Below are 25166 nucleotides of genomic sequence, written 5' to 3' on the forward strand. Positions count from 1 at the left end.
TAAAGTGGCAATGGTTCATTAATTGTCTTCCACATGCTAAGAGTACATATAGACTTTTTTTTTCCAGAAAAGGGTGGTCTTAATAATTGCACCCAACAAACAAATTAGCTCCATCAACGTGGTTGGCATTGGCAACAAGGTCTAAGAATTAATAATTTATATATGAACTAATAAATAAATAATTAAAAACTAAAAATTAAATTATAATTAAATTAAATTCAAAAAATTTATAGAAATAATTATTATTTGATAGAAGTATTGATTTAAAAGGGAATTAATTTTATTAACATAAAACAAAATCTCCTTCATGATAAAAAATGTTCTCTCAAAATTTATAATCATCACGAATCAGAAGAGATGAAAAATAGTAAAGAAAAAAAATCTTGTTTTCTTTATCTTTTTAAGAAAATCAAGATACATCACAAATTTGATAAAAATCTCAGGATAAACAAATATATGTCTTACTCTATTGATTGTGTGAGAATCATAAATGTTAAGATTTTATTAATTTTTTATAATAATTAATATCAACAACCAGATTTAAGATTCATTATGAAAGTGTAACTTTGAGCTACAACAATCGTTTGATGAGATACTAGATTTATGATTACATGTAAATAGCCCGTGCTAATATTGTTGCATTGTCTTTGAAGTGCTCATGAAATATTTACTAAATAGGATAAATTATTACATAATATAGAATTAAATGGTTCTGACTAATCTACATGCAATACTAATAATTTATAAGAAAAAAACATTAGTTAATGTTAATTAAGGAAAGTAATTAATATTGCTTAATTTTAAAAAATTTAATTTAATTCCGAGTAATTATTAGATAGAGACGTAACTAACCCATCAAATTTAGTCGCATCCAATTAAAAGTTTACACGTCATTAAAAATAATAATAAAATTCACTCAAACAATAATAATATTAATAAAAATTATTTCTAGCTCTCCAATTTATCCCGTTCCTCTTGGCTTTTTCAGTTTGGTACCCACACATCCAATTCCAACACCAACGACGGATTACTGATTCAATTGAGAAGATAGCTAAAAGCAATTGATCTTTCCCATATAATTTGTTCTGATGTTTTGTATTGTTCTTATGGCTCCTTTGACAAATTATATTTCTTCGTTCTCCTGTATTTATGCACTTATGTTTGGTGGGGATATATATAATTCAAATGTTAAAAAGAGTTTGTGATTGGAGATCAGAATTGAAGACACTACGAGCATGTTGTGGCTTGTTCTAAACGAGAAAATACCAGAGGAAGAAAGAGGTGAGCCGAGAATATGTGCGAGAGAGACAAGATGAACAGAAGAGAAAAATAAATTCTGTTTTTATGTTATTTTTATTTTTTAATTTTAATAATGTGTAAATTTTTAATTAAATGTGTTTAAATTTAACATGTATTCTTTGGTAGCTGTCAAAAACAGATGTGTTGCGTTTAATTTTTAAAATGTTTTCTAAGGAATACAATATGTTACCAGCAATAACAATGAATAATGAGAAACTTGATCGATTACAAGTGGCAATGGTGCACTATCTACCCACGCTTGCCACGTTTAAGGCTGCCCTAAGGTGGAAGTAGGGCTGTGTGTTAATCGAGAAATTATTGTACCATCACCTTTGAATGGTCTTAGTCAATTTCTATATTACATGTAGCTGAGTTTTAGTAATTTTTCCAAAAATAGAAAAATTTGGATGCACATTAATTATATAAAATTGGCTGAGACGTGTTCATGCTAATTCGTTACGTTTACACTTTACAATTCTGTGAATGTCATTTCAAAAGATGAAACCTTATCTCACAAAATAAACATTTTCTTTAGTGATTGACAATTTGGTTTTTCATCTTTCAATTCATCTCTTTTGACATCCAACGATAAACACACTTATGACTTTTATCATTTGCTTTAACTTTGACCAGAATCGATTATATTGAATAAAGATAAGAGGCATATTGAGTCCTGCGAGCGTGAGGCCCGTGCATCTCGCGCGTGTGCCTCGTGTTCTTATTCCGCACCCAGCAAAAACTGAATCGTTTAATCTTTCGCCGGTAAAATCGGTTCTAATTAGCTCCGTACAATTTGGTAGAGACTAGAGAGAGAAGACGCAAGCTATAGCTAAGGTGGATGGTGGTCCAGTATAAGATGTAGTGCCTTTTTAAGAAAAAAAAATATTTGAACAAGTAGATATGTGGAGGGAGATAAGAAAAAAAATAATTAATAAAATTGATGAAATGATGTGAAAAAAATTTTAAAAAAAAATTAAATTTTTAATGTTTAAATATCATCAATTTTCTTTCAAGGATGCATAATTATTATTCATTTGCTAAAGAATAGATCATAAGCAACAGATAATTTTAAATTTTAAAAATTAGCTAAAACATCTAAGTATGCAGCTATTGTAGGCTATGTTTCAACAGATCTCCTCTTTGCCTCAATGGTTGCACATACCTAGTTTATTTCTTAAAGCTTCAAATCTAGCTTTTGGAAGAGCTTTTGTTAAGACGTCTGCACTTTGATCTTCAGTTCTACAGTAAATTAGTTTGACTTCACCTTCTCTCTGTGCTCCCCTTAAAAAAAAAAAAACTTGATCTTGAAATGCTTAGTCCTGCCATGAAAAACAGGATTGTTTGAAATGGAAATAGTTGTTTGATTATCAACAAGAATTTGTGTAGGCTCCTTTTGTTCCATATGTAAATCAGCAAGTATACGCCTTAGCCAAATAGCTTGATTCACACTTGCCACATATTCTGCCTCAGTTGTGCTTTGAGCCCGTATATCTTGTTTGTTTGAACTCCAAGAAAACATACCCGAACCAAAGTTGAAACAATAACTTGTTGTATTTTTTATATCATCAATGAAATCACCCCAATCACTGTCAGAATAACCATGCACTACAAGAAATATGCCCATTTGCCAGGGATTTTTGACAGGGACATTAACCCCTGGCAAATTTCCCAGGGACTAAGCCAAGGAAACCCCTGGCAAAATGACATTTGAGAAGGCTGGGACCACTTACATTTACACAGGGGTTTGTCCCTCGCAAAAATACAAAAGCCTTGGCAAAAAAAAGAGCGGGAAATGAATTTTAAAACAGCATGTTGTTTTCACACGGCCAAACACACGGGTATGCCCTCGTTTTCTGTAAAGCTGACGGAATCTTCCCATAAGTCAACACGACATGACCATGCACTGCAAAAAGCTGTGCGGCCCAGACGTGACAGGGGTGTTACCCCTCGGAAATGGCTTGCAGCCCCTGGCAAAAAGGAATCCCTGCTTTCCTAGCTGCACCGTTCTACTCATATAGCTGAAGCTAGGAGGTTAGCCTTTGACTCTGTTGTTTTGCGAGGGGCATTCCGTGAGTTATTCCCTGGGTTTTTTTACACTATATAGCCAAACCGCGTGTTTATCCTCATGCTCAGTGTTGTGTTTTTGAAACTTAGAAAAAATTTCGGTTTCCATTTCCATCCTCACCAGTTCATTTTCAGTCCATTATCATTCAGTTCATACACTTGTTCTATAATTTGGTAACACTCTTTTCACTTATTATATTTTTCTGTTTTTATTTGTTACTACTTATTAACATAAATATTTTTTATTGTATCAGTGTCCAAATTTGCCTCCTCCTGCTGCTCCTTGCTCTCTGAATTTGTTCTCTCAAGCTTCAACAAGTTAGTAATTTTTCTACTTATAATTTTAGATATATGATGTTATAATTTTGCATGATCTGTCAAAGAAAATATGATGTTTCTACTTGCATGATGTGTTATAATATATGATGTTTATATATATTTCGAATTTTGTTGTTAATAAAACTGTTTAATTAGAAACTGTATAATTTTTTTGTTTAATAAAACTGTTTAATTTTGCATGATCCGTTTCACAGGGGTTTGCCCCTGGCAAAACCCCTGGCACTGTATGATTTGACTTGTGTCAGTACAGCAGCGCGTCAGAAAAGTGTGCAGATGCGTCAGTGAGAAGACAAGGGCTAAGACAGGGATTTTGACAGGGATTTTGCCAGGGCCAGCCCCTCGTTTTTTTGCCAGGGGTGAAATCCCTGGCAAACTGATTTGCGATGGGCGTTTTTCCCAGGGATTCAGCCCCTAGCAAAATCCCTGGCAAACGTCCATTTCCCAGGGCTTTTTGTTCTTTTCCCAGGGAATCCGCCCCTGGCAAACGAGCTTGTTTCTTGTAGTGATGTAACTGAAAATTCTGAGAGTGAGTGTACTTGACACCATAGTCTATAATCCCCTTGACATATCTTACAATCCGTTTGACAGCTTGAAGGTGCACTTCACTAGCACAATGCATAAATCTTGAAAGCACACTTATTGCAAACATGATGTTGGGCCTGGTTGTAGTAAGATACATCAAACAACCAAAAATTTTCAGATTCTGCAAATCTGGTTTGTAACCAAACTAGCCTTCAGATGGGGTTTTTTTATTCAGCACTCTGGATGGAAACCTATTAAGCAAAAATACTACAATGCTTGCAGCCTCTGCCCACAACTTCTTTGGCAACTCCTTTTCATAAAACATACACTTTGTCATCTCTATGATATTTCTATTTTTTCTCTCACTTACACCATTCGTGGGGTGTACAATATAGTGAGTTGGTGCTTTATGTCAACTTTTTCACAAAATTTATGAAAAGTGTCATTTGCATATTCCTTCTCATTATCTGATCTTATTGTGCGTAACCTGTAACCACTTTGATTCTCTACCAATGCTTTATGTTTCCAGAATATGTTAGTTACCTCAGTCTTGGATTTAAAGAAATAAATCCAACAAAATCTAGAATAATCATTAATAAATGTAATATAACAACTATTACCATTCAAAGACGTTGTTCTCTAAGGTCCTCCGACATTTGTATGTACTAACTACAATTTTTGTGTTGCTCTCCACGCTATTTGGAAAAATGGTAATCTAATTTGCTTGCCAATTTTTGTTAGATTTTTTATTTAAAAAATTGTAATATTATCGCACTCCGTTCCATTCATTCCTATCTATCCATGATGATGAAAAATTAAGCATATCATATCTATCATATCTGAGATAAGAAGTTTCAATAAGCATAATGAAAATGAATTTTAAACATATTTTTTATACCAAAACCAATTATTTGATCCTAAAAGTTAAGGATGCATTAATATTTACTCGATTCAGGTCAATCAATTTATGTAATTAATGATCAACCGTATTTGATTTTTTAAAATTTAAAAATATATTATATATTACATATAATAATAATAATAATTTAATATAAATTAACATGTTAACATGTTGAATCAACAAGTTTAAATATTAAAATTAGTGATCCAACTCAAATTATTTCAATTAATTTTAATCAATTAAGATTCACGCAGGACCCAAACTCTGGTTCATATGCTTGAGTAAAACACAAAAAAAAAAACATATTTTCCTTAAATAAAAAATTTAATGTTAATTTTGATTTATTATACTTTCCCATTATTTCACTAAGTTTAAAAATTTCACTCTGGATCTTTTAAGTTTTTAAAATATCTCATTTTGATATTATTTTTTATCATTTGCGTAAGCAATTTTAGTGATTTTGTTACCTTCATAATTTTAAATTAATTAATTTAAAATAATCATGACTAAAAATCTGGTAGTGGTGGTTGTTCTTTGTAGTTTGTCAGATCTGTTGTAAAATTTTCTCTGTAGGTATTCAGATCTGGTAGTGGCGGTTGAGGGGAAGTGGCATGGACGGACTGAGCCAGATCTGGGTTTGCGACAGAGGATCCACTACTTGCGATATTGGTGGCGAAATTGTTCTTCCTATGCAGATTGCTGAACGACTCCAGGGTCTGAAGCTTGGTTGATTAGAAAAATGGCTCTATGTTGGTGTTTGGGGGAAGGAGAAAGGTGAGAGACTACGATGTTGTATAATTTTTAGGTTTAATTATTCAATTAGTTTTATAATTTGAAAGTCATTTTTTTATAATTTTAATTTTAATTTTTTTATAGGCAATATAATTTAAAGATAATTTTTTTAATTTTTATGATTTATATTTTTAATAATATTATTAATCATAATTAACTATAAAATAATTATGAATAATTTTTAAAAATTTATTTATTTTAAGATAATTTGTAATAAAAAAATAATTGGTATTTTATAATTAATTTGTAAATTATATATATATATATATATATATATATATTAACAAGAACTAAAAATAATTAAAATACAAATTATAAAAATTAAAATACAACTAAAAAAATTATTTTTAAATTATAAAAATTAAAATATAAATTATAAAAAAAATTCTTTCAAATTATAAAGATAAAAAAATACAAATCATAAAATTATAGAAACTAAATTAATAATTAAATTTAATTTTTAAAATTTAAATTAATCATTTCAAATTTTAAAATGAACAAGATACTAATGATTCTGATGGAAATCGAAAAAAATATCAAAATAACACTTTAAAAACTTAAAGAATAAGAATAAAATTTTTAAAATTTAATATATCAAAATAAAATAACTCTAAAACAGAGAATTAAAAAGTGACATTAAATCTAAATAAAAATAATAATTGAGGAATAAAAGTTCCGGCAAAAAGATAACAGTAAAAGTTGGAAAATATTCAATTTAACAACTAGTTCTAGAAGAATGAAAATGCAAAACACATCCAAATTTTTAGGAAGAAATATAAAAATACCAGCAGCAATATAACTACAAAATCAGAAAAAGGCGAAATTAAAGGTTCTCACAACATCAAAGATGCTGCTAGCCAAGGGCACCATAAAAATGAAAAAGCTAGAAGCAATGATGAAATCTTGTACATCCACAAAAGCATTGCATGACATCCATTCGCTCAGCATATTTATTCATTCCAGGTGAATTAGCAAATTGCGAGTAAAATATATTTTCCCTTCCGAAGGTTGCAAAATTGATCTCAAATCTATATATATTCTATATTACATTCATGCTCGGAGAACTCCTAGTTAATCACTTCCAAGACTGAGGTTCTTCTCAATGAGAATCATATTCAAGTTGTTGGCTATTTCAGCCAAGCCCATGTCCCTAAAAGCAACCATAATCTTTTTACAGGCAAGCATATCAAAATCCGTGGTCGTTGATTGCTTCCATTGATCAATAACTTCACCCACTTCTTTGGTATGACCAAGCATCAGATAGGAAGAAATGATGCAGATGTAATTCCTGCTAATCATTTTCTGTTTGGTCATTCTTAAGGAATTCCATATCTGATCAAGTTTATCCTTACTTCCCAACCCACCGTATAGAATGATTAAGAAGTCATAAGTTATCCATTGCCTTTGGGTGATCCTTTTCTCAGTCTCAACAAGTGTGTTGGAACTTGCGTTATCAAGATGACCTACACTAATATATATATTGGCCAGGTTCAAATATCTTATCCAACTTTCATTAGAACCAGCACCATGACTCATTTCATCAAGAATCCTCCTAACTTCATCAATATTAAGAATGGCGGCACAGGAACTTATCCATAGATTGTAAGTAAAGATATCAGGGGAAACCTTTTGTTGTTTCAGTTCTTCAACAACCGATGGGACCTTTTCAAACTGCCCCACTGACATGTAAAGAGTCATCATTTCGTTGTAAGTAACGGCATCAAAGGAAAGGTTTGAATCCTTTATCCTTTGATAAAGTTCCTCAGCCTTTTTAGTCAATTTTGCTCCTGCGTAAGAATGGAGGAGTGCTGTGTATGTTTCAGCAGTCTTTGTAGCAAGAGGTAGACCCTCAAAGTAGCGCTCTGCAGCATCAATGCCAAAAACTTTGGTAGTCAAATCTATGCGGGCTGCATAATCAGAGTCTGATAACTCGTATTCCTCATGGCTAACCATCCACTCAGATATCTGCAATTATCAATAATCACAAATTGCAAAAGCTATAGATCCAACTGAAAAAGAGAGCAGTATTCATAAATCATAATAAATTGTTCCAAGTTAGATGCAATCTTATCACTAGAAAATAAACAAAACTTTTATATAGACGAGGAGCCATTGGAAGTATTTCAGATTGATATAAACCATACAGAATATATTCAAATATCCGAATAACATTATTCAAATATATTCACTTCGGGAAACTTCTGTAGTGTTGTGTGATGGCCTCATTTGCCAAAGGCCTAACTCAGTACTGAACAACATCAAAGAACCCTCATTCCAACAGTTATAGGCGCTACAAAAATAAGTAAACCGAACTACCTTAAGATCTTTCTTTCTTCTTCTGAACCTTAAAAAAACTACTAATAACAAAGCAAATTTCACTCACATCCCTTGCAATTTCTTCGAAAGTCACACGAAACCTTTTCCTTTTTAAGTTTTAACTCAACAAAAAAAAAAAAACTTAACATGAGAACACAGTGTAATGTGTTTCTGAAGTAACAGGGATATCAAGGTAATGTATTTCAATTTTCAAACAATTAAGAGGGTTATTGTCCAAAAAAATACAACGGTATCAGTGTGAATTTCGAAGAATCCACAGGGATGTCAGTATAATTTACTCTTAATCAGGATAATAACCAATCGTGGAAATTCAGTAACATGCTCTAATTTGCTAAAACAGAAAAAAGATTCAAAAGCTTGCATTTGCATGATCTGCTGGGTGGCCTTCAACAGATTTTTTCTTTCTTCTACTTTATCTTAACCATTTGCGAAAATTATCCCCTTTCAAGGTTTTAAAAACTGTGATTTTGGCCACTTCAAGGTTTTTTAAACTGTACCGTGACCGCAATTGGGACCGCATAGGTTGCAATTGTCTGCAATTTGACACGATATCAACAATTGTCCGCAATTTGATGCGATATCAACAAACGAACCACAGCTGATATTTAAAACCTTGACTATCCCAAATCCAGCATCACAGAACTAAAATAAACTTTGCAGAAGTCGTGGAGCAAAAAAGTTGTTTAAACTCCAATCATGTGTTATACTCTAATTCAGCAATGGAAAGAAGGTATGAATGAGAAAGGAAAGGGTGAAAGTGAAACCTCCAAAGCGTGTTTGTAACGTTGAGATCTTCGAAGCTCTTTGGATATATCCCGAAGCTGAGAGAGCGTAACAGGATTCCCTTGGAGGACCCATTTCTGAAGAACGTTGGTGGCGCTTCGCTTGGGGAGCCTAAGCCTGAAGATTCTGCTCCTTAGGTCATCATCAACACCTTCCACACTCTCTTCCACCAAATCACTGCTCACAGCACCCGAAGACACGAATCTTGTTCGGTTCAGGAGACAAGCCAAACCGCTATTCCTGCAGAATGAGAAGATGCAATTTTGAGATCAACTAGCGATACCCAAAAATTCAAATATGATTGGTTGCCGAGAAAGTGTGGAACTTGGTTATGATCCGATTGTGGGGGGGTTTGAAAGCTCGATTAAGATGCGGAATCATCAAAATTGCAATTTTTGTGTTGTATTTTTCTCGGCAACCAAACAGAGAATATGAAAAAGTGAGCTTACCGTCTGAGAGAGAGGAAAAGTGAGCGATGCGCCATTGGCGGCGTTTCTCAGAAGTTCTCACTTACTCCCTTCACCTTCTAAGTACTGGATCATTTCATACAATATGCTTAGACAACACCAATTAACTAAATATTTGTTTTATTGTTGTAAACAAATTTTTTGGGATAAACTGAAATTTGTTGTTTCTTTTTTTACAAAATGAAGTTTGTGAATCATTATATTTATCTTAAAATTTGTGTATCGCATCTTAAACGTCTCTAATTTATAAAAAAAAATTAAGAAATATAATTTATATATATATATATATATATATATATATATAAATTCTTCCTCTAAAGAAAACTATAAATTCAATTTCTATTATAAAATATAAAATATACATTATAATTGTTATAAGACTCGCGATTTTAAATAGAATTATAGAGATTCCATAAACTCAATCTATAGAATCGAATAATAAACTCGTAAGAATTTACTCAAATAAAAATATATATATTAATATTTCTATATATGAAATCATAAGTAAATATTTCAACTCTAAAATAAATAAAAATAATAAACTTTAACAATAATTCAATAAACTGATATAGTCCACGATCTATACTCAGTCTAACATAAATTCATACAATACAAGACATAAATTCTTAAAATAAAATATTTAAAAAACATAGAAATAATCAATTCTCTAATAAAATCATCTCCAATATCATCATTGGTGTCAACCAATTCACGGACTAAATAGATGTTTTCCTTCTAGTTCCACATTTAAGTAATAAATGTCATCACTGACCCACCTTCTTATCTTTGGAAATGTTGCCTGTTAAATTAGAATCCCAATTTTTTCCTAGAAGTTTATTCCCCACCCCACCCATATTCCCATATACAAGCCAATTACAATGAGCATTTTTAATTTAGATTCTCGGTTTAGTTTAACCTACACAAGAGGTAATGGAAGCTAGCTAATACAGTTTTCAAATGACATTGGATACATATAGAATTGATCTGTGTCGATGTCATATTAAGCTACAACAGTCAATGGTTGTGTTGTATTTCATCTTCTAGATCATATCTAAAACACCAAATAAATATCTAAACCAAAAGGCAATATTGCATGCTTGATCTAGTCGACATTTAACCATTTCGCAGTAATAATAGTGATGTATACCATAAACATCATTATGGAATATGGACACCATAAAAAATATCTAAGTAAACAAAATAAACCTTCCAGTAGTCGACAATAGCACCCATGTATGCTATCCTCAATTGTCGGAATGTACTCTTTTTTTCTGAAATTTTGAGCTAAAAGAGCATTACTGCAAATCCAACGCAAAAGAAAAAAGGTTAAATTAAAAGAATTGGGTCCCCACACTTTACATCATTTCTTGTTTGCATCCCTACATGAATAAACTTCACATTCTGGTCACTATATTGAAAAATCTCACTAAATGTGTCTAGTGTAACTATGCAAGCCGTAAGGACCAAAAAATATTTTTTTCCATGTAAAGACCAAAATCTGCACATTACAGAGGACAAATTTTAATCGTTACTTGTGGTTCATGAGCAGAGTCTCAACAATACTGCCATTGGAGTGAGCTTTATCAATGGAAAGGGAAAAGCACTTGACATTTGACCAAAATCAAAAAGGGGGGAAAAATGAAAAACACTTCACCCACCGTGTCGCACAATCATACTCTGGCACCAAACGTTTCCCTTCACCGTCGCACCCCACCATCGCACTTTGGCACCGACCACGTTGTAGCAAGAATCCAAGAAGCACGAATCAAATAAGTAGCTACAGTCTGCAGAACTCGAACAAGGCAGACAGAGAAAATGAAACGCGAGTCTATCGAATAAGCAGCACGACGCCGTTTCGGAATTTTTGTAAACTCGCAGACTCTGACAGACTCGCAAGTCTACCCAAATTTGTCCAAGTTTGTGTTAACTCATACGAGTCTACTCCATTTTCAACTTTGCTTCTGATTTAACTCACTCAGGTTTAGTGGAATAGTAAAATCATGCGACTCTACAATATAAAACATGAGTTTGACAACCATGATCATTGCTTATAGATTTCTGATACCAATTGAATTTAAAAAAACACGAATCATTAGACCTTCAATGTCTTTTGGATGTTAATTTAGCTTTTACCTGATGATTGTTTTATATTATAAAATATAAATAAATTATAAGTTAATAGATTAATATCCGAAGTATTAGAGGAATAGTTTGAGTATTTGTTTATAAATAAAAATAAGGAATTTGATTTTCATATAAGATTAATCATGAAAACAATTATATTTTATGAAATAAATATAAAACTATAAAAAAAAATATTTTTTTAATGTAAATTAACCCATATACGAATTAGTTATATGTATATGTTATTATATCTTTAACCCTAATTTCATTGTCTTAACCCTCATGCTTAATATAATAGTACAATTCACATCTACTTTGAGGTTGATTTTTAAGCTTTATTTTAAAGATTCTCTTAACTCAAGTGACATCTATATTAAGGCATGTTATTATAATTAGGGGTGTTTGTTGTGCCGTTTTGTGTAATTTTGACTTAAAATTAGTTTAAACCAAACAAAAAAATTAAGTGCAGTGCAATTTGGTTCAATTTAGATTACTTATGAAATACAAATCAAACCAATCTTTTGGAGTTTTTGGTTTGATTTTTGCTATTTGAAAATTCTATTAGTGAGTATTATAAAAATGCTTAAAAAGTTTGTTATAATTGAACAAAACTTAATGTTTCAACTTTAATATACTTGAATAATAATCATTCAACTTAAATAATAAACCATTAAACTTAAAAGTAAAAATAATTCGTAATACTTGCTTTCAAGTTCTAACAACTAATTTTTTTTTAAAAAAAAGTAAGTGTTGTCGTCAGAGGGAGTCACTGTCACTGTCACAAACACAGAGAGAGCCGCGTGGAGTGAAAGATTGAGTGTTAAGTGTTTTGGCCTTAAATATAGACGGAATGTAAGTGTTGTCATTTCATATAAGCTTAAAGTTACACTTTTGTATACGTATATGACTAATATGAGCCCTATATTAAACTAATGAGTGTGGTTCGATTCAGTTTGATTTGGTTCAATTTTCGTGTGTCAAACCGAAAATTGAATCGAAAAGCATGGTTTTAAAAAAAAAAAAAAACCAAACCAATGCCTTTCTTTTGCAGTTTGCATTTTTTTTTTTTTGTCAATTTTCAGTTTAACGCTCAATTTGGTTTGGTTCTGAATACCCCTAATTATAGTATACACAAAAAATATATTATATTTTAAAGAATAACATTCCAAAGAATAATACAAACATGAATGTTGTTCATGCATAATTTTTAAAATATATTTTTGTTTGATTTTAATATTTTAGGAAATATAATTTCAATATTCAAATAACATTGTTAATAGTATAAAGTACTTTTATATTTCCGTCCAATGATAAATCACTGTTAATATGAATTTTAAAGTAATTATGATAAAAGTAAAAAAATTTACCATACATAATGAATTGCGATTGGATGATGGTGTAAAACTTTTTAATTGATAAAAGTATTTTTCAAAGCAAGTAACAAATATGTAAATCTCATCTTTATAAGTTTTTGGGTAAATAACCATTTTCATCATTGAAAGTGTATAGTGCTAACAAATTCATCTCTGAAAGATGAAAAAAATAAAATTTAGTCCTCAGAAGTGTAAAAAGTCAAACAAATTTGTTTCGTCGTTAACTTTCATCTCTTAACATTAGAGAACTCGTGTACATGACATGTAGGGACAAAAAGGTCATAAAATTGATGCTCACGTGGACATAATGACTAAAGTTATTGATGAATACATCCCTAAATTCAGCAACTTATTGATATTTTCATCTTTAAAAAATACAATTTAGTGACAAATATATCAACGAAATATATAAACCTAATTAGTTGATATCAGCAACAAGATAGATGCATCAACAACACATTAGACTTAGAAATTTCTAATTTTGTTATTGCAAATATTTTATTATAATGTATTAAAATTATAATTATATTTATAATATCAACTGATCACAGAGAAATTAAGACTCGAGAAGAGACAAGGTAAAGATAAGTCTCAAATAAAAATCAACTTGTCAAACTTAAATGATTCCACAAGTAAAAAAAAAAAAACATAAGAGGTTTAATAACCAAAACTACAATATTTTTATAGATTTTTCAAGTTCATTTAATGACCACTTATATAATTATAATGCATTATAACTATAATTATAATATATTATAGTTTCTCTAAGCTCAATTTGTAAATATTTATTATAATTATAATGTATTATAACTTCCCAAACTCGTTAGTCACCACCCATATAATACATTATAATTATATAAATGACCATTACTGAAAAACTATAAAAGTACTGAAATTCTGATTGTTAGACTTCTCATGTTTATTTTTTTTTTCTACTTGTAGATGATCCATTAAAGATTTGACAAACTATTTTTTTATTTGAAAGCCTACCTCTGCCTTACATCCTCTTGAGTTTTGATTTTTCTATGATAAATTGACATTATAAATATAATTTTAATATATTATAATAAATATTTACAATAACAAAATTAGAAATTTCAAAATCTAATGTATTGTTGATAAATATATCTTGTCATTGATGGCAACTAATTATTTTTATATATTTTGTGAATATATTTGTCAGTTAGTTATGTTTTTTTAAGGATGAAAATGTTAACAAGGTGTTAAATTTAGGGATGTATATGTCAATAGCTTTAATCACTATGTCCACCTAAACATCAATGACAAATTTTCTAATGCTAACAGATGAAAGTTAACATGAAATAGATATGTTTCATTTTTTTATATTTTTTGGGACTAAATTTTATTTTTTTTTCTCTTTCACAGACAAATTTGTTAATGTCACATATTTTCAAAAATAAAAATGAGTATTTACCGTAAGTATTTTTTTCCTCCGTCAAAAAATAAAAATAAAAATAAATGAAGTCAACAAGTTTAGCCCATCCCATGGCAAGTCAGTCTGTCTCGGGCTACTAAAAATTCAGGCTGAACTGGATCAGACTAAAATAAGTTAAAGCTTAAATTTTATGTTTTTAACAACCGAACATAAGTCATACATTCGGCTAATCGAGCCAAGTCACTGACCCCATTTTGAGAACCCTACAAATACTATGCAGACCTTTGAAATAAAACACACTGTTGGTTGTCCAGCCTTGCCTTCATAGCATAGCGTGTTTAGAAACATGTAATTTATTGCCATAAAAATTCTGTTTTAACTTTTACGGCAAGCGTGAAAAAATCACAGGTTAAGAGTAGTATAATATTGCATTGTATTGAAAATTTGTAATGTCTCAAATAACAAAGGCAAACCATTGAAGCCGTTAAAGCAAAGTAAAGAGGAACAGATGACCAAAAATGAGAAAGAACAACATTTTTCAGTCACTTCTGCCCTTTTTCTTTTCTCATTTTACAGGGCAAGAATATGAGAGTTCTAGTTTCTAGGCTTACGGAGAAGGACATGAGCTTTTTGTCATAATTATTCAACAATTTTTTTGTAAAAAATAAATAAAATAAGAACAGTGTGTATTTTCAATTTACTAAATCACAAATTTAGAAATCACCACTTCATCATTGAGGCCCCTTTCCGCTTTTGTTCTCATGCTTCAAAGAGGTGAACATAAAATTCCCTGAATATAGTGCTTCTTTATCTGCCAATTCAATAAAACCAGGAATTAAAAAAAATGAAAAATAATATTTCCATGAGATCTGCTAGAATTCCATCATTAACATAGCTTTCAAAGTTTCATGTATTCTACGGGTAAAACAACTAAGATGCATCATGGATTATTCAAGTTCAAAATAACTTTTCATTTTTCTTAGGGAAGTCATAACTGATAAGTGAAATGATCATTGGAGAGCGTTATGTAAATATTTAATGACTTAGTAGAAATTCTATGTTTTCAAACTAGATGATCATCAGAGACACCAATGAAATAACAGTTCGTGTTGAAAATGGTCTGGTTAAAAGAGGGATTGCAGTCCGAGATAGTAGTAAAGCAGGAAATTCAGAAATATTGAGATAAGTAGCATATGGCTATCAACTACAGAAAAACTAAAAAAAACACATGTATGAAACTTGACAAATTGATCAAAATATTCTATTGGAATTAAAGCTGAGTTCCTTGCAGATAATACTGTCCTACTATCTATAGCCTTGAAACCCTTTTTCAGGGCAAGTTTTCAAATGAAACGCTTGTGGTGTGATAAGGAGCTCACCAGCTCACTTTACCACCAAGGATAAAGCAACAGGGCAACAGGCATTGACCCATCGATTTTCATCCAGTTCATGATCAATAATGTAATACACGTACAAACAATTCTCTCAGACAAGTACAAAACAGACAGTGTTTACCTGTTAAGGTCATGCAACTTACTTCACGGCGAGCATATCTGGCCATCGCCTATATAAAATATTAGTTCAGTATGAATGTGTGGGTACTAAATATAAATGAGGAAAATAATGAAGGATTGTGGAAACAACTTAAAGCATTGGGCATTTAACTAAAATGAGAATGGCAAAGCATAGGAAACAAAGAAACAAAATGATGATGGCTATCCTCATTGGAAACAATTCTAGGCAAAGTTGTAAATTGGTAATCAATACAGATTCAGGATAGAAGGCCCCTCACTCAGTTGTATCTACTTCAATAAAGGTGATCACTATCCTCCCCTAGTTTGGCAAAGAAACTCCAGTATAATGGTAATATGTCAAAAAAATTGATCAACTATAAAAGGATGAATAATTGAAAAGTTAAGTCATGCCAAAATATTAACCCAGAGTGGAGGCAACTGGTGAATGACGGCAGGTTACGAAGTAACTTCAATGGTGAATGGTTAACAACTTAATATGAATAAGTTGTATCACTTAATTTACAAGTTGCCCCTGCATGTTTTGGCTTAGCTTGAATTACCAGGGAATAGTCCCATCCCAAAAGTCTACAATAGAAAAATCACACTATATTTTCCACAGATATAATGAAAAATGTTACATCATATAGACATACCTTTACTGATTGAGATGCAGCAGAATCTGGTGTTGAAGAACCATCTTCAGAGAATATATTCCTGAAACCCCGAAAATGAAAAGCAAAACAGATGAGAATAAGCTACGGATATAAAGAAAGTAGGTACTACTAGACTACTAGGTGGGAGGACTGAGTCTTCACTGATTCAATATCCAAAACAGAGAGAAGCGGAGAAAGAATTGATCTAAAGTTTCCTACTTTCAACAGGTGCAGGGTTAAATTCAGATTAGTACCTACCTCCATATAACATTAGAAAAATCACCCGGTTTAGCTTCTGGAAGTATGGCAGTATCATAAGCAACAATGTTCCCATAAAAAATCTTCTCGAGCTCTTTCATCCACTTAGTCAGTAGTAGGTTAACCTGCCATTTCAAATTGAATGATCACAATTTCACCAATATAGAGGTCAGTCCCCAAACTAGTTTGGAAAAATTGCAAAGAAGGAATTTATGGTAAAATATTTCCAGTTAACTATTAATGGATAATGATGTCAAAATAGATAATTACTTAATTGTTTCTAATATATTATGGAAAATTTCCACAATGTACATTGCTGGTGAAAATATATCTACTTATAAATGAGTACTTACTCCAGCTTTAGAGACTCTTAGCTCCACATCATGATTGTAAATCTCATAAAGGTACTGGCCAAATTCAACACCCTCATTTCCCTCTTGCTTCAAGCGACGCAAACATAACCACATATGAAGTACAAGTAAAGAGAATGTTGTTTTGAATGTTTTCTCCAAGTTAAACACTGCAAGCAGCAGGAAGAAGTTTAGAATGCTAAAAGATCAAACACTAGTTTGATGAGCACTAATACAAATTAAACTCCTCCCACGCCATGATTACTCAATTCTAATTGTGGAAGTGTATATCTAATCACTGAGACACAGTGGCATTAACAAAGTGAAACTTTCCCTATCAAGCATAAAACAGCTACCTTTCTTTAAATTCAAAAGCAGATAAAAAGTGTCAACACGAGGAAATATCATCTTTATAATTCAATCATAAAATAGCCACAAAAATATAGTTTTTAGTTTATTAAAATTCTTCCATCGGAAAATATGTTGTCTAAAACCCCACAAGAAAATATAGAACAAAAAGAAAAAGAAACATTACAACCAAAGTACTACAAAAATAGACACTCTGACAACATAGTTTTTAAATCTCTATATATTCACAAGGGAACTTAAAATAAACATAAGCTAAAGAAAGAGCAGAGGGAAGTGAAGTGAACAGTTTTGTCCCATAACACACACAGAGGATGAATTTATCTTTAAAGTTCCATTCACAAATCCAGGAAACCTTGTCTTCATCTTCTACCAAGTACAAGTCAGCAAGAATTTAAAACATAGTAAAAATGGCTACAAGTCTCCAATATACCAGAGACTCACAACACACATATGTCTGATACATGGTTTTGAATTGCAGTCCGCAACGTCAAGGTATTTTGACTCTCCGCAACCAGATGGCAACTGCAATTGTGACCAAATCAGCTGCATTTTCCCGCAATTGCTGGCAATATAAAGGTTTTTTGGTTCACCGCAATGCAACCGCAACAGCAGATGCAATTTAAAACCATGGTCTGGTGTTTTATATTGTGCAAAGATCATCGTTTGTTAAATTATGCAACCTAAAAACCAGCCTAGAAGACTGAAATGGTGAGATATAGGAGAATAGGCACGCAAGTAAGCCGTGGTGTGTGCATAAATGCATCTGGGCTACACTACAACCATAATTTATATTGCTATGAGGAGAATGGACCTTCATAAATGGGAGGTTTATCAATTTGAGAAACAATTCTTCGGTACACAACATTAGCGCCTCGAATTGACTTGCTCTGCTTACTATAAAACAGCATGAGCTTGAGCATGAAACGCTTGATGCCCTGATAATCAGGTTCTTCAGCTTTGAGGGGTGAGTCCCGGGGCAGGGCCAGCGAACAGGGCTTAGACCAAAACATTTTGTCAAGTTTAACCTGCAAAGTAGAGATTTTTCTGTTAGCAACACCGAATCAAGAGTAGTTCATTTCCATTTTTGTTTTGCGTAGTTCAAGTTACTGTTGAAAATATAAGGTTGGTTGAGGGATTAAGAAAGAAGGAAAGGAAACTAACAATATTAACAAGTAATATTTGTCATAAAAAAAAAAATGGTTGAAAAGCGTAGGAAAGTAAAGTTTGCATACCACGGGGGGTTGAGGTTTATCCTCTATCGTTGTTGGCGCGGGTGCAACCCCGGCGTAGCTTTGGCGCGTGACGTCCTTCACGAAATTCAAATGACTCTGCTGCGATCCAAATTTGGAGATTGGAGTAACTGCTTTGCTCCATCTTCGCAACATTCTGATTCTGAATCAGAATCACAGCTTCTTAATTGATTGTGTTATGCACACAACCTACAGAACACAACGAATATAGTGATATACGCAAGTGAAAAACTACTGAAAAAAAAGGTTTCAATTTGAAACCTTACTCTCAAGTCTCAACACAGACTAAGGCAACACCAGCGGCGAACAGAAACCCAACTTAAATGGACTTGGTATTAACTGGGACTATGATGGACCAGGTGGACGTGACCCACTGGCCTGTTAATAGGTAAGGTTAGTTTTTTTTTTAACATTAAATGGTCAAATTCGTAAGGTAAGAAATACAAATTTAGAATTTGAGTATACAGAAAGTACAATAAATTAATTTTGTTGTTAAACTTATGAGATTATTTTATCATTAAATTATAATATTTAAAGACTAATTTAATAATAAAATATATTTATCGAGAATTAATTTAACTTTAAATTACAGGATTTAAAGATTTAATTGTTATTAAATTATCTGCCGGGTTAATTTATCGTGTTTTTGTCTATTCACTAATTAAATTTAAATTTTTCATCTTTCAAGAACTAATTTATTAATATTTCACACTTTTAATAATGGATTTGACTATTTTTTTTTTAATTATGATCTAGTCCCTTTGCTATGATTTGGTTGTGTGGAATCAAATAAAAGAGAAAAGAATTAGAGAAAAATGAATTAAAGTACTGTAATAAAAGTATGGGATTCATATGAAATTTTAAAACCAAATGCTAATTCTTCTCTATTTGAACACAACCAAATCATAGCTTTATTTTTTTTATTTGCATGTGTCAAATATTATGAAAATTTTGCCATATAGTACTATCACACCTTTTTTATTTGTTAAAAAAAAATTGAATATTTATTGGGTGTTTACACCTTGGGAGAAATAAAAAATAAAAGACAAAAAAATAAGTGATTAATTTAATTGATGATCTAATGTAATTAGAAAAGTGGTCCAAACATGTTATCAAGTAAATATTTAAACTAGCACTAATAATCAGAGACAAATGTTTCTGTTTTTGAAGAAGATTTTAAGTGACTATATGAAATAGGTGCAGGCTATGGTTGGAAAGTGAATTTCTTTGTGTTTGGTGGACCGGTTGTATAGTGTTAGATTCATTTAGGTTTCACAGGTAAATTTTGCATCCACCTTATTCGATTATTCCTCCCCCAACCCACTTCTTTATGAATTTCACAAGCCAATCAGCAACTTTAATCGATCCAAAAATCAATTTTGCGAATCGAAATTTGTAAATAAAAAGGTAGATGAGGTTGAGATGGCAAGGAGGGTTGTCTCTTCTCCCTCTCACTCCAACTCTCTTCTTCTCCGATTCACAACCTTAACTTCCTACTGCATTCCGGGAAAGATGATGAATTTTCTTCTACTTCTACCATTTCCAATTATCTCGTGAACTCTCAAAATCACCATTTTTCTTCTTAATGCACCCATGTTTGGTTAGTTGCACTTGTTCAGCTAGTGGGTATGAGTTTGTTTTCTTGCTTGTGCTTAGTACAACTAGTTACGGAAAATCTGCATCCCTGAATGATTAGTTTTCTTTGCTTTTTTTTTTTTATGATTTTACTTTTTGGTTTTTACTTTTTTGGTTTTAGGTTCTGTCTTTTGGCTGAGTTTTTAACAACACAGACGATGGGGGTAGCAGGTAGCGACGGTAGAGAAAAGGAAGGGAAGGAAGTGGTTTCGAGGAAAGTAATCCAATGTGGTGGACTTCGAATATAGTTGTAGAACCTAGATGAATCAAACGTTCGATAAAACTTGTCCAACAAACACAAAGAAATTTACTTCCCCACTATAGCTTGGGCCATGAAAATACATATGTTGTTACTCGTCAACAACTAAAACTACTTTTCTGTACATAACTAAAACTTCTCTAGAAAATGTGATATATATATTCGAAAATATTCAAACAATGTCTAAGTAAAGTAATTAATAAAAGAAGTATATTTATATATAAAAAACAGAAAACAACGCGACCCCATCCCCATTCACCACCGTGCTTCCATTGAGAAGGGTAATTTTGGAATAACATCAAAAGATAGCATGTGGGTAGTGTGAATAGCAAGTAGCTCTGGTTGGATTGGACTATGAGTGGACACGTGGCATGTTGCAACAAGGCAGCCCAGCCCATGGAGTGCGTGCGTCCCTTAATTAAAACCCTTGTTCGGTTTGATAGGCTCCAATTGCCTCAGCCCTAAAACCCAAGGCTGCTGAGTGTTGCAGAGGCATGTCTGAGTCGGACACGAAGAAGAAGAAGCAGCAGCAGCGCAGCGGCGGAAAGCATGAAGGAGAAGAAGGGTTGATGATCAAGCCCCAGAGCTTCACTCCCCCCATCGACACCTCCCAATGGCCCATTCTCCTCAAAAACTACGAGCGCCTCAACGTCCGCACCGGCCACTACACCCCCATTCCCTCCGGCTACTCCCCCCTGAAGCGCCCCCTCTCCGAGTACCTCAAATACGGCGTTCTCAACCTCGACAAGCCCGCCAACCCTTCCTCCCACGAGGTCGTGGCCTGGATCAAGCGCCTCCTCCGCGTCGAAAAAACCGGCCACTCCGGTACCCTCGACCCCAAGGTCACCGGTAACCTCATCGTCTGCATCGACCGCGCCACCCGCCTCGTCAAGTCCCAGCAGGGCGCCGGTAAAGAATACGTCTGCATCGCCCGCCTCCACTCCGCCGTCCCCGACATCTCCAAGGTCTCCCGCGCCCTCGAAACCCTTACCGGCGCCGTCTTCCAGCGTCCCCCCTTGATCTCCGCCGTCAAGCGCCAGCTCCGGATTCGGACCATCTACGAAAGTAAGCTCCTTGAGTATGACCCTGATAGGCACTTGGTTGTTTTCTGGATTTCCTGTGAGGCTGGTACCTATGTTAGGACCATGTGTGTTCACTTAGGGTTGCTTCTTGGTGTGGGTAGCCACATGCAGGAGCTTAGGAGGGTTAGGTCCGGGATCATGGGGGAGAAGGATAACATGGTCAGCATGCATGATGTCATGGATGCTCAGTGGGTTTATGATAATTATAGGGATGAGACTTATTTGAGGAGGGTTGTTATGCCCTTGGAGATTCTCTTGACTAGCTATAAGAGGCTTGTTGTTAAGGACTCTGCTGTCAATGCTATTTGTTATGGTGCTAAGTTCATGATTCCTGGGTTGCTTAGGTTTGAGAATGATATTGATGTTGGGGAGGAGGTTGTACTTATGACTACTAAGGGTGAGGCTATTGCTCTTGGGATTGCTGAGATGACTACTGCTGTTATGGCCACTTGTGATCATGGGGTTGTGGCCAAGATCAAGAGGGTGGTCATGGATAGGGATACTTATCCAAGGAAGTGGGGTTTGGGACCCAGGGCTTCCATGAAGAAGAGGCTTATTAGTGAAGGGAAGCTCGATAAGCATGGGAAGCCCAATGAGAAGACTCCACAGGAGTGGCTTAGGAATCTGGTTTTGCCAACTGGTGGGGATAGCATGATTGCTGGCTTGGCTGCTGCACCGGAACCTGAGGACGACAAACTTCAGAAGAAGGAGGAGGGAGATGGGGAAGGGAAGAAGAGAAAGAAGCATGAAAGCACAGATAGCCTGGTTGCTGTTCCTGCTAAGAAGGCGAAAGTGGTAGATGAAGTGGAAGAGCTTGAAAAGCTAGAAAAGGTGAAGGTGAAGAAGGTAGATGAAGAGACTGTGGAGGTTGAAGTTGAGAAGAAAGAGAAGAAGAAGAAGAAGAAGAAGGATAAGGAGAACAGCGAGGTGGCCTCTTCGGATGAGGAGAAAACTGAGAAGAAGAAGAAGAATAAGGTTGAAGATGGTTCGCCGGAGTTAGACAAGTCTGAGAAGAAAAAGAAAAAGAAGAAAGACAAAGCTGCTGCCGCTGCTGCTGAAATTAGCAATGGAAAGGTGGATGACAGTAAAGCTGATAAGAGTGAAAAGAAGAAGAATTAAGAAAAAGAAAAACAAAGATGCTGAGGAAGAATAGAGGAAGGCATATGTTTGTGTTTGTTGGTTAAGTGGACTCGTTATGTATTATGCCTATTTCTTGATCATTTAATGTTTCGCTTTGTTTACTTTGTTGTTGTTATTTTTTTTTAACATTTTGGTAGTTTTTCTGATGCTTTTTTGTCTTTAGTTTCCCCCCAACAACTATGCTTCTGAAAACGTGTAGCATCTTTTTGGCGTTTAATAGATCTCCTACAAATGACATGTCTCTAGCACCTGTAATGGCATTGCTTCATGACATGTCTCCGGCCCCTTGTATTTTTATTGCTTCATTGTGTTTGTCTCTGCTCAGATGCGTAACTTTTCCGCTTACATATGCTGAGACGAATTTGTTTAGGATTGCCCTGTTTCTCAGCTGGAACATGGCAACAGTATGGATGAGCATTTTAGGTTCTTTTTGTAAAACCTCTTCTGTGCTTCTGCTACTTCAAAGATATTTTTGGAATTGGGGGTTGCAATTTGTCTCAAATCATTGCCCACAGCTGCATGTTAAGGCATCGAGTTGCATTGTTTTGAATGTTTTTCTCCTAGTTAAGCACGGCAAGCACACAAGGAACAAAACGAGTTTGAATGCTACAAGATCTAACACTTGTTTGACGAGCACTAATACAAGTCAAACTCAAGGATAGAATGCTACAAGATCTAACGCCATGATTACTCAATTATAAATGCAAACGATTAATTTGTGGAATTGTATATCTAATCACCGAGACATTGGCAATATCAAAGTGAAACTTTAAAAGTATAAAGTAGTTGCTTTTCCTTAAATGGCGGGAACTTTAAAAGCACAGAGTAAAGTGTCAACAGGAGGAAATATCATCTTTATAAATTATAATTCAATCATAAAATGTCCACAAATTAAGAAATTAAGAGATGCACTGACTTAAGATTTTAAAAGATTATTTTGACATATAAAATTTTGTAGATTTTAAAAGATTTTTATTATTAAAATTTTATAGTTTTAGTTTCAGTGAATTTATAAAATATGAATTTAAAAGATTTAAAAGAATATTATAAATTTTTAAGATGTTAAAGGAGTTCGTGAATTTTTAAAAATTATTTAAAATTATCAATAAAGATCCATTTAAATAAAATTCATCATCCAATATAAAAAATTTTAAACCTAGTACATAATAAATTAATTTTTTCTAATATATTTACAATAATCATACCAAACAAAAAACATGTTCAACAATTATTTCAAACCTCATTTATATATTTATTCATTTATATATGAGTGACTTCTCACATTCATTAAAATTATATATTTCTCATGTTCATATATATTTACTTTCATTTATATGTATAAGCATATAATCAAGATACATCAATTGTAAATTCAAAGAATTAGAAAGATATTTTATATCACATGCTCTAGGGCATGTTGTCCATTAATCGAAAGAGTAAAAAAAATATGAATGTTTATTGTTTTCAACAAAGAGACAAGAGATTATATTTGATGGAAAAGAAAAATATGTCAATTGATAAGAAAAGAAAAGAAGAAAATCTCATGAAATCTCAATAGTTGTGTGAAATTCTTTGATATATATCTTCTATTAAAAAGTTTCATGAATTATATTAAAATTCATCATAGGAAATAATTCATCGAAATTTATATATTTTTTAATATTGAAGATTTTTTTAAGTTGTAAAAAATTTTAATTGAACACCAACAAACTTTATTGAATTTTTTTTAAAATCTTAATAGTCTTGATTGAATTCTACATGACTCATTTCTATCATTTTAAATCTTGAATGAATACTTCAAGTTTTTTTTTTTTACAGAAAAAAATCTTTTTATTTTTTTTAAATCCTAATTAAATACGACCACTAAAATTTCTTTCATAAAAAAATATATTCTCTAAAACCGCACAAGAAAACATAAAACAAAAACAAAAAGAAACATTTCTGATGTTTTGCATTGTGAGAAAATCATTGATTGCCAAATTACACAACCCCAAGCCCCTGGAATACTGAAATGCTGGGATACAGGAGCATAGGCAGTATGTAATCCTTTGTGTGTGCATAGTCATAAGTGCTTAAATGCCCTTTCAAAAAAAAAAAAGTGCATAAAGCATCAGAACTATAGTCTTACTTTATACTTTATATTGCTATGAGGAGTACGGAGCTTCATAAATGGGAGGTTTATCAACTTGAGAAATGACAATATGGATGAGCATTTTAGGTTATTTGGTAAAATCTCCTCTCTTCTTTTGTTACTTAAAG

The 25166-nt window shown here is 32.8% G+C and overlaps 3 protein-coding genes across 3 annotated transcripts; 1 reads left to right on the forward strand and 2 right to left on the reverse strand.

Annotated features, from left to right (window-relative positions):
- Window positions 1–6646: 6646 nt before the first annotated feature.
- Window positions 6647–9600, reverse strand: LOC114422167 (pentatricopeptide repeat-containing protein At5g09450, mitochondrial-like). Its single transcript, XM_028388389.1, has 3 exons — window positions 9487–9600; window positions 9019–9277; window positions 6647–7882 (listed from the first exon to the last, which is right to left on the reverse strand). The coding sequence occupies exons 1-3, from the start codon at window positions 9519–9521 to the stop codon at window positions 6989–6991; spliced, it is 1188 nt and encodes a 395-aa protein (XP_028244190.1). The 5' UTR covers window positions 9522–9600; the 3' UTR covers window positions 6647–6988.
- A 5213-nt stretch (window positions 9601–14813) lies between these two features.
- LOC114422672 (ubiquinol-cytochrome-c reductase complex assembly factor 1-like) lies at window positions 14814–19138 on the reverse strand. Its single transcript, XM_028389147.1, has 8 exons — window positions 19058–19138; window positions 18774–18980; window positions 18353–18566; window positions 17176–17342; window positions 16823–16947; window positions 16565–16625; window positions 15913–15961; window positions 14814–15208 (listed from the first exon to the last, which is right to left on the reverse strand). The coding sequence occupies exons 2-8, from the start codon at window positions 18924–18926 to the stop codon at window positions 15129–15131; spliced, it is 849 nt and encodes a 282-aa protein (XP_028244948.1). The 5' UTR covers window positions 18927–18980; window positions 19058–19138; the 3' UTR covers window positions 14814–15128.
- Window positions 19139–21118: 1980 nt separating this feature from the next.
- On the forward strand, window positions 21119–23345 carry LOC114422168 (H/ACA ribonucleoprotein complex subunit 4-like). The gene has a single exon (XM_028388390.1). It carries the CDS (start codon window positions 21180–21182, stop codon window positions 22884–22886), a length of 1707 nt encoding a protein of 568 aa, XP_028244191.1. The 5' UTR covers window positions 21119–21179; the 3' UTR covers window positions 22887–23345.
- Window positions 23346–25166: the final 1821 nt, after the last annotated feature.

Source organism: Glycine soja, chromosome 8 (genome assembly GCF_004193775.1).
Source record: "Glycine soja cultivar W05 chromosome 8, ASM419377v2, whole genome shotgun sequence".
Lineage (NCBI taxonomy): Eukaryota > Viridiplantae > Streptophyta > Magnoliopsida > Fabales > Fabaceae > Glycine > Glycine soja.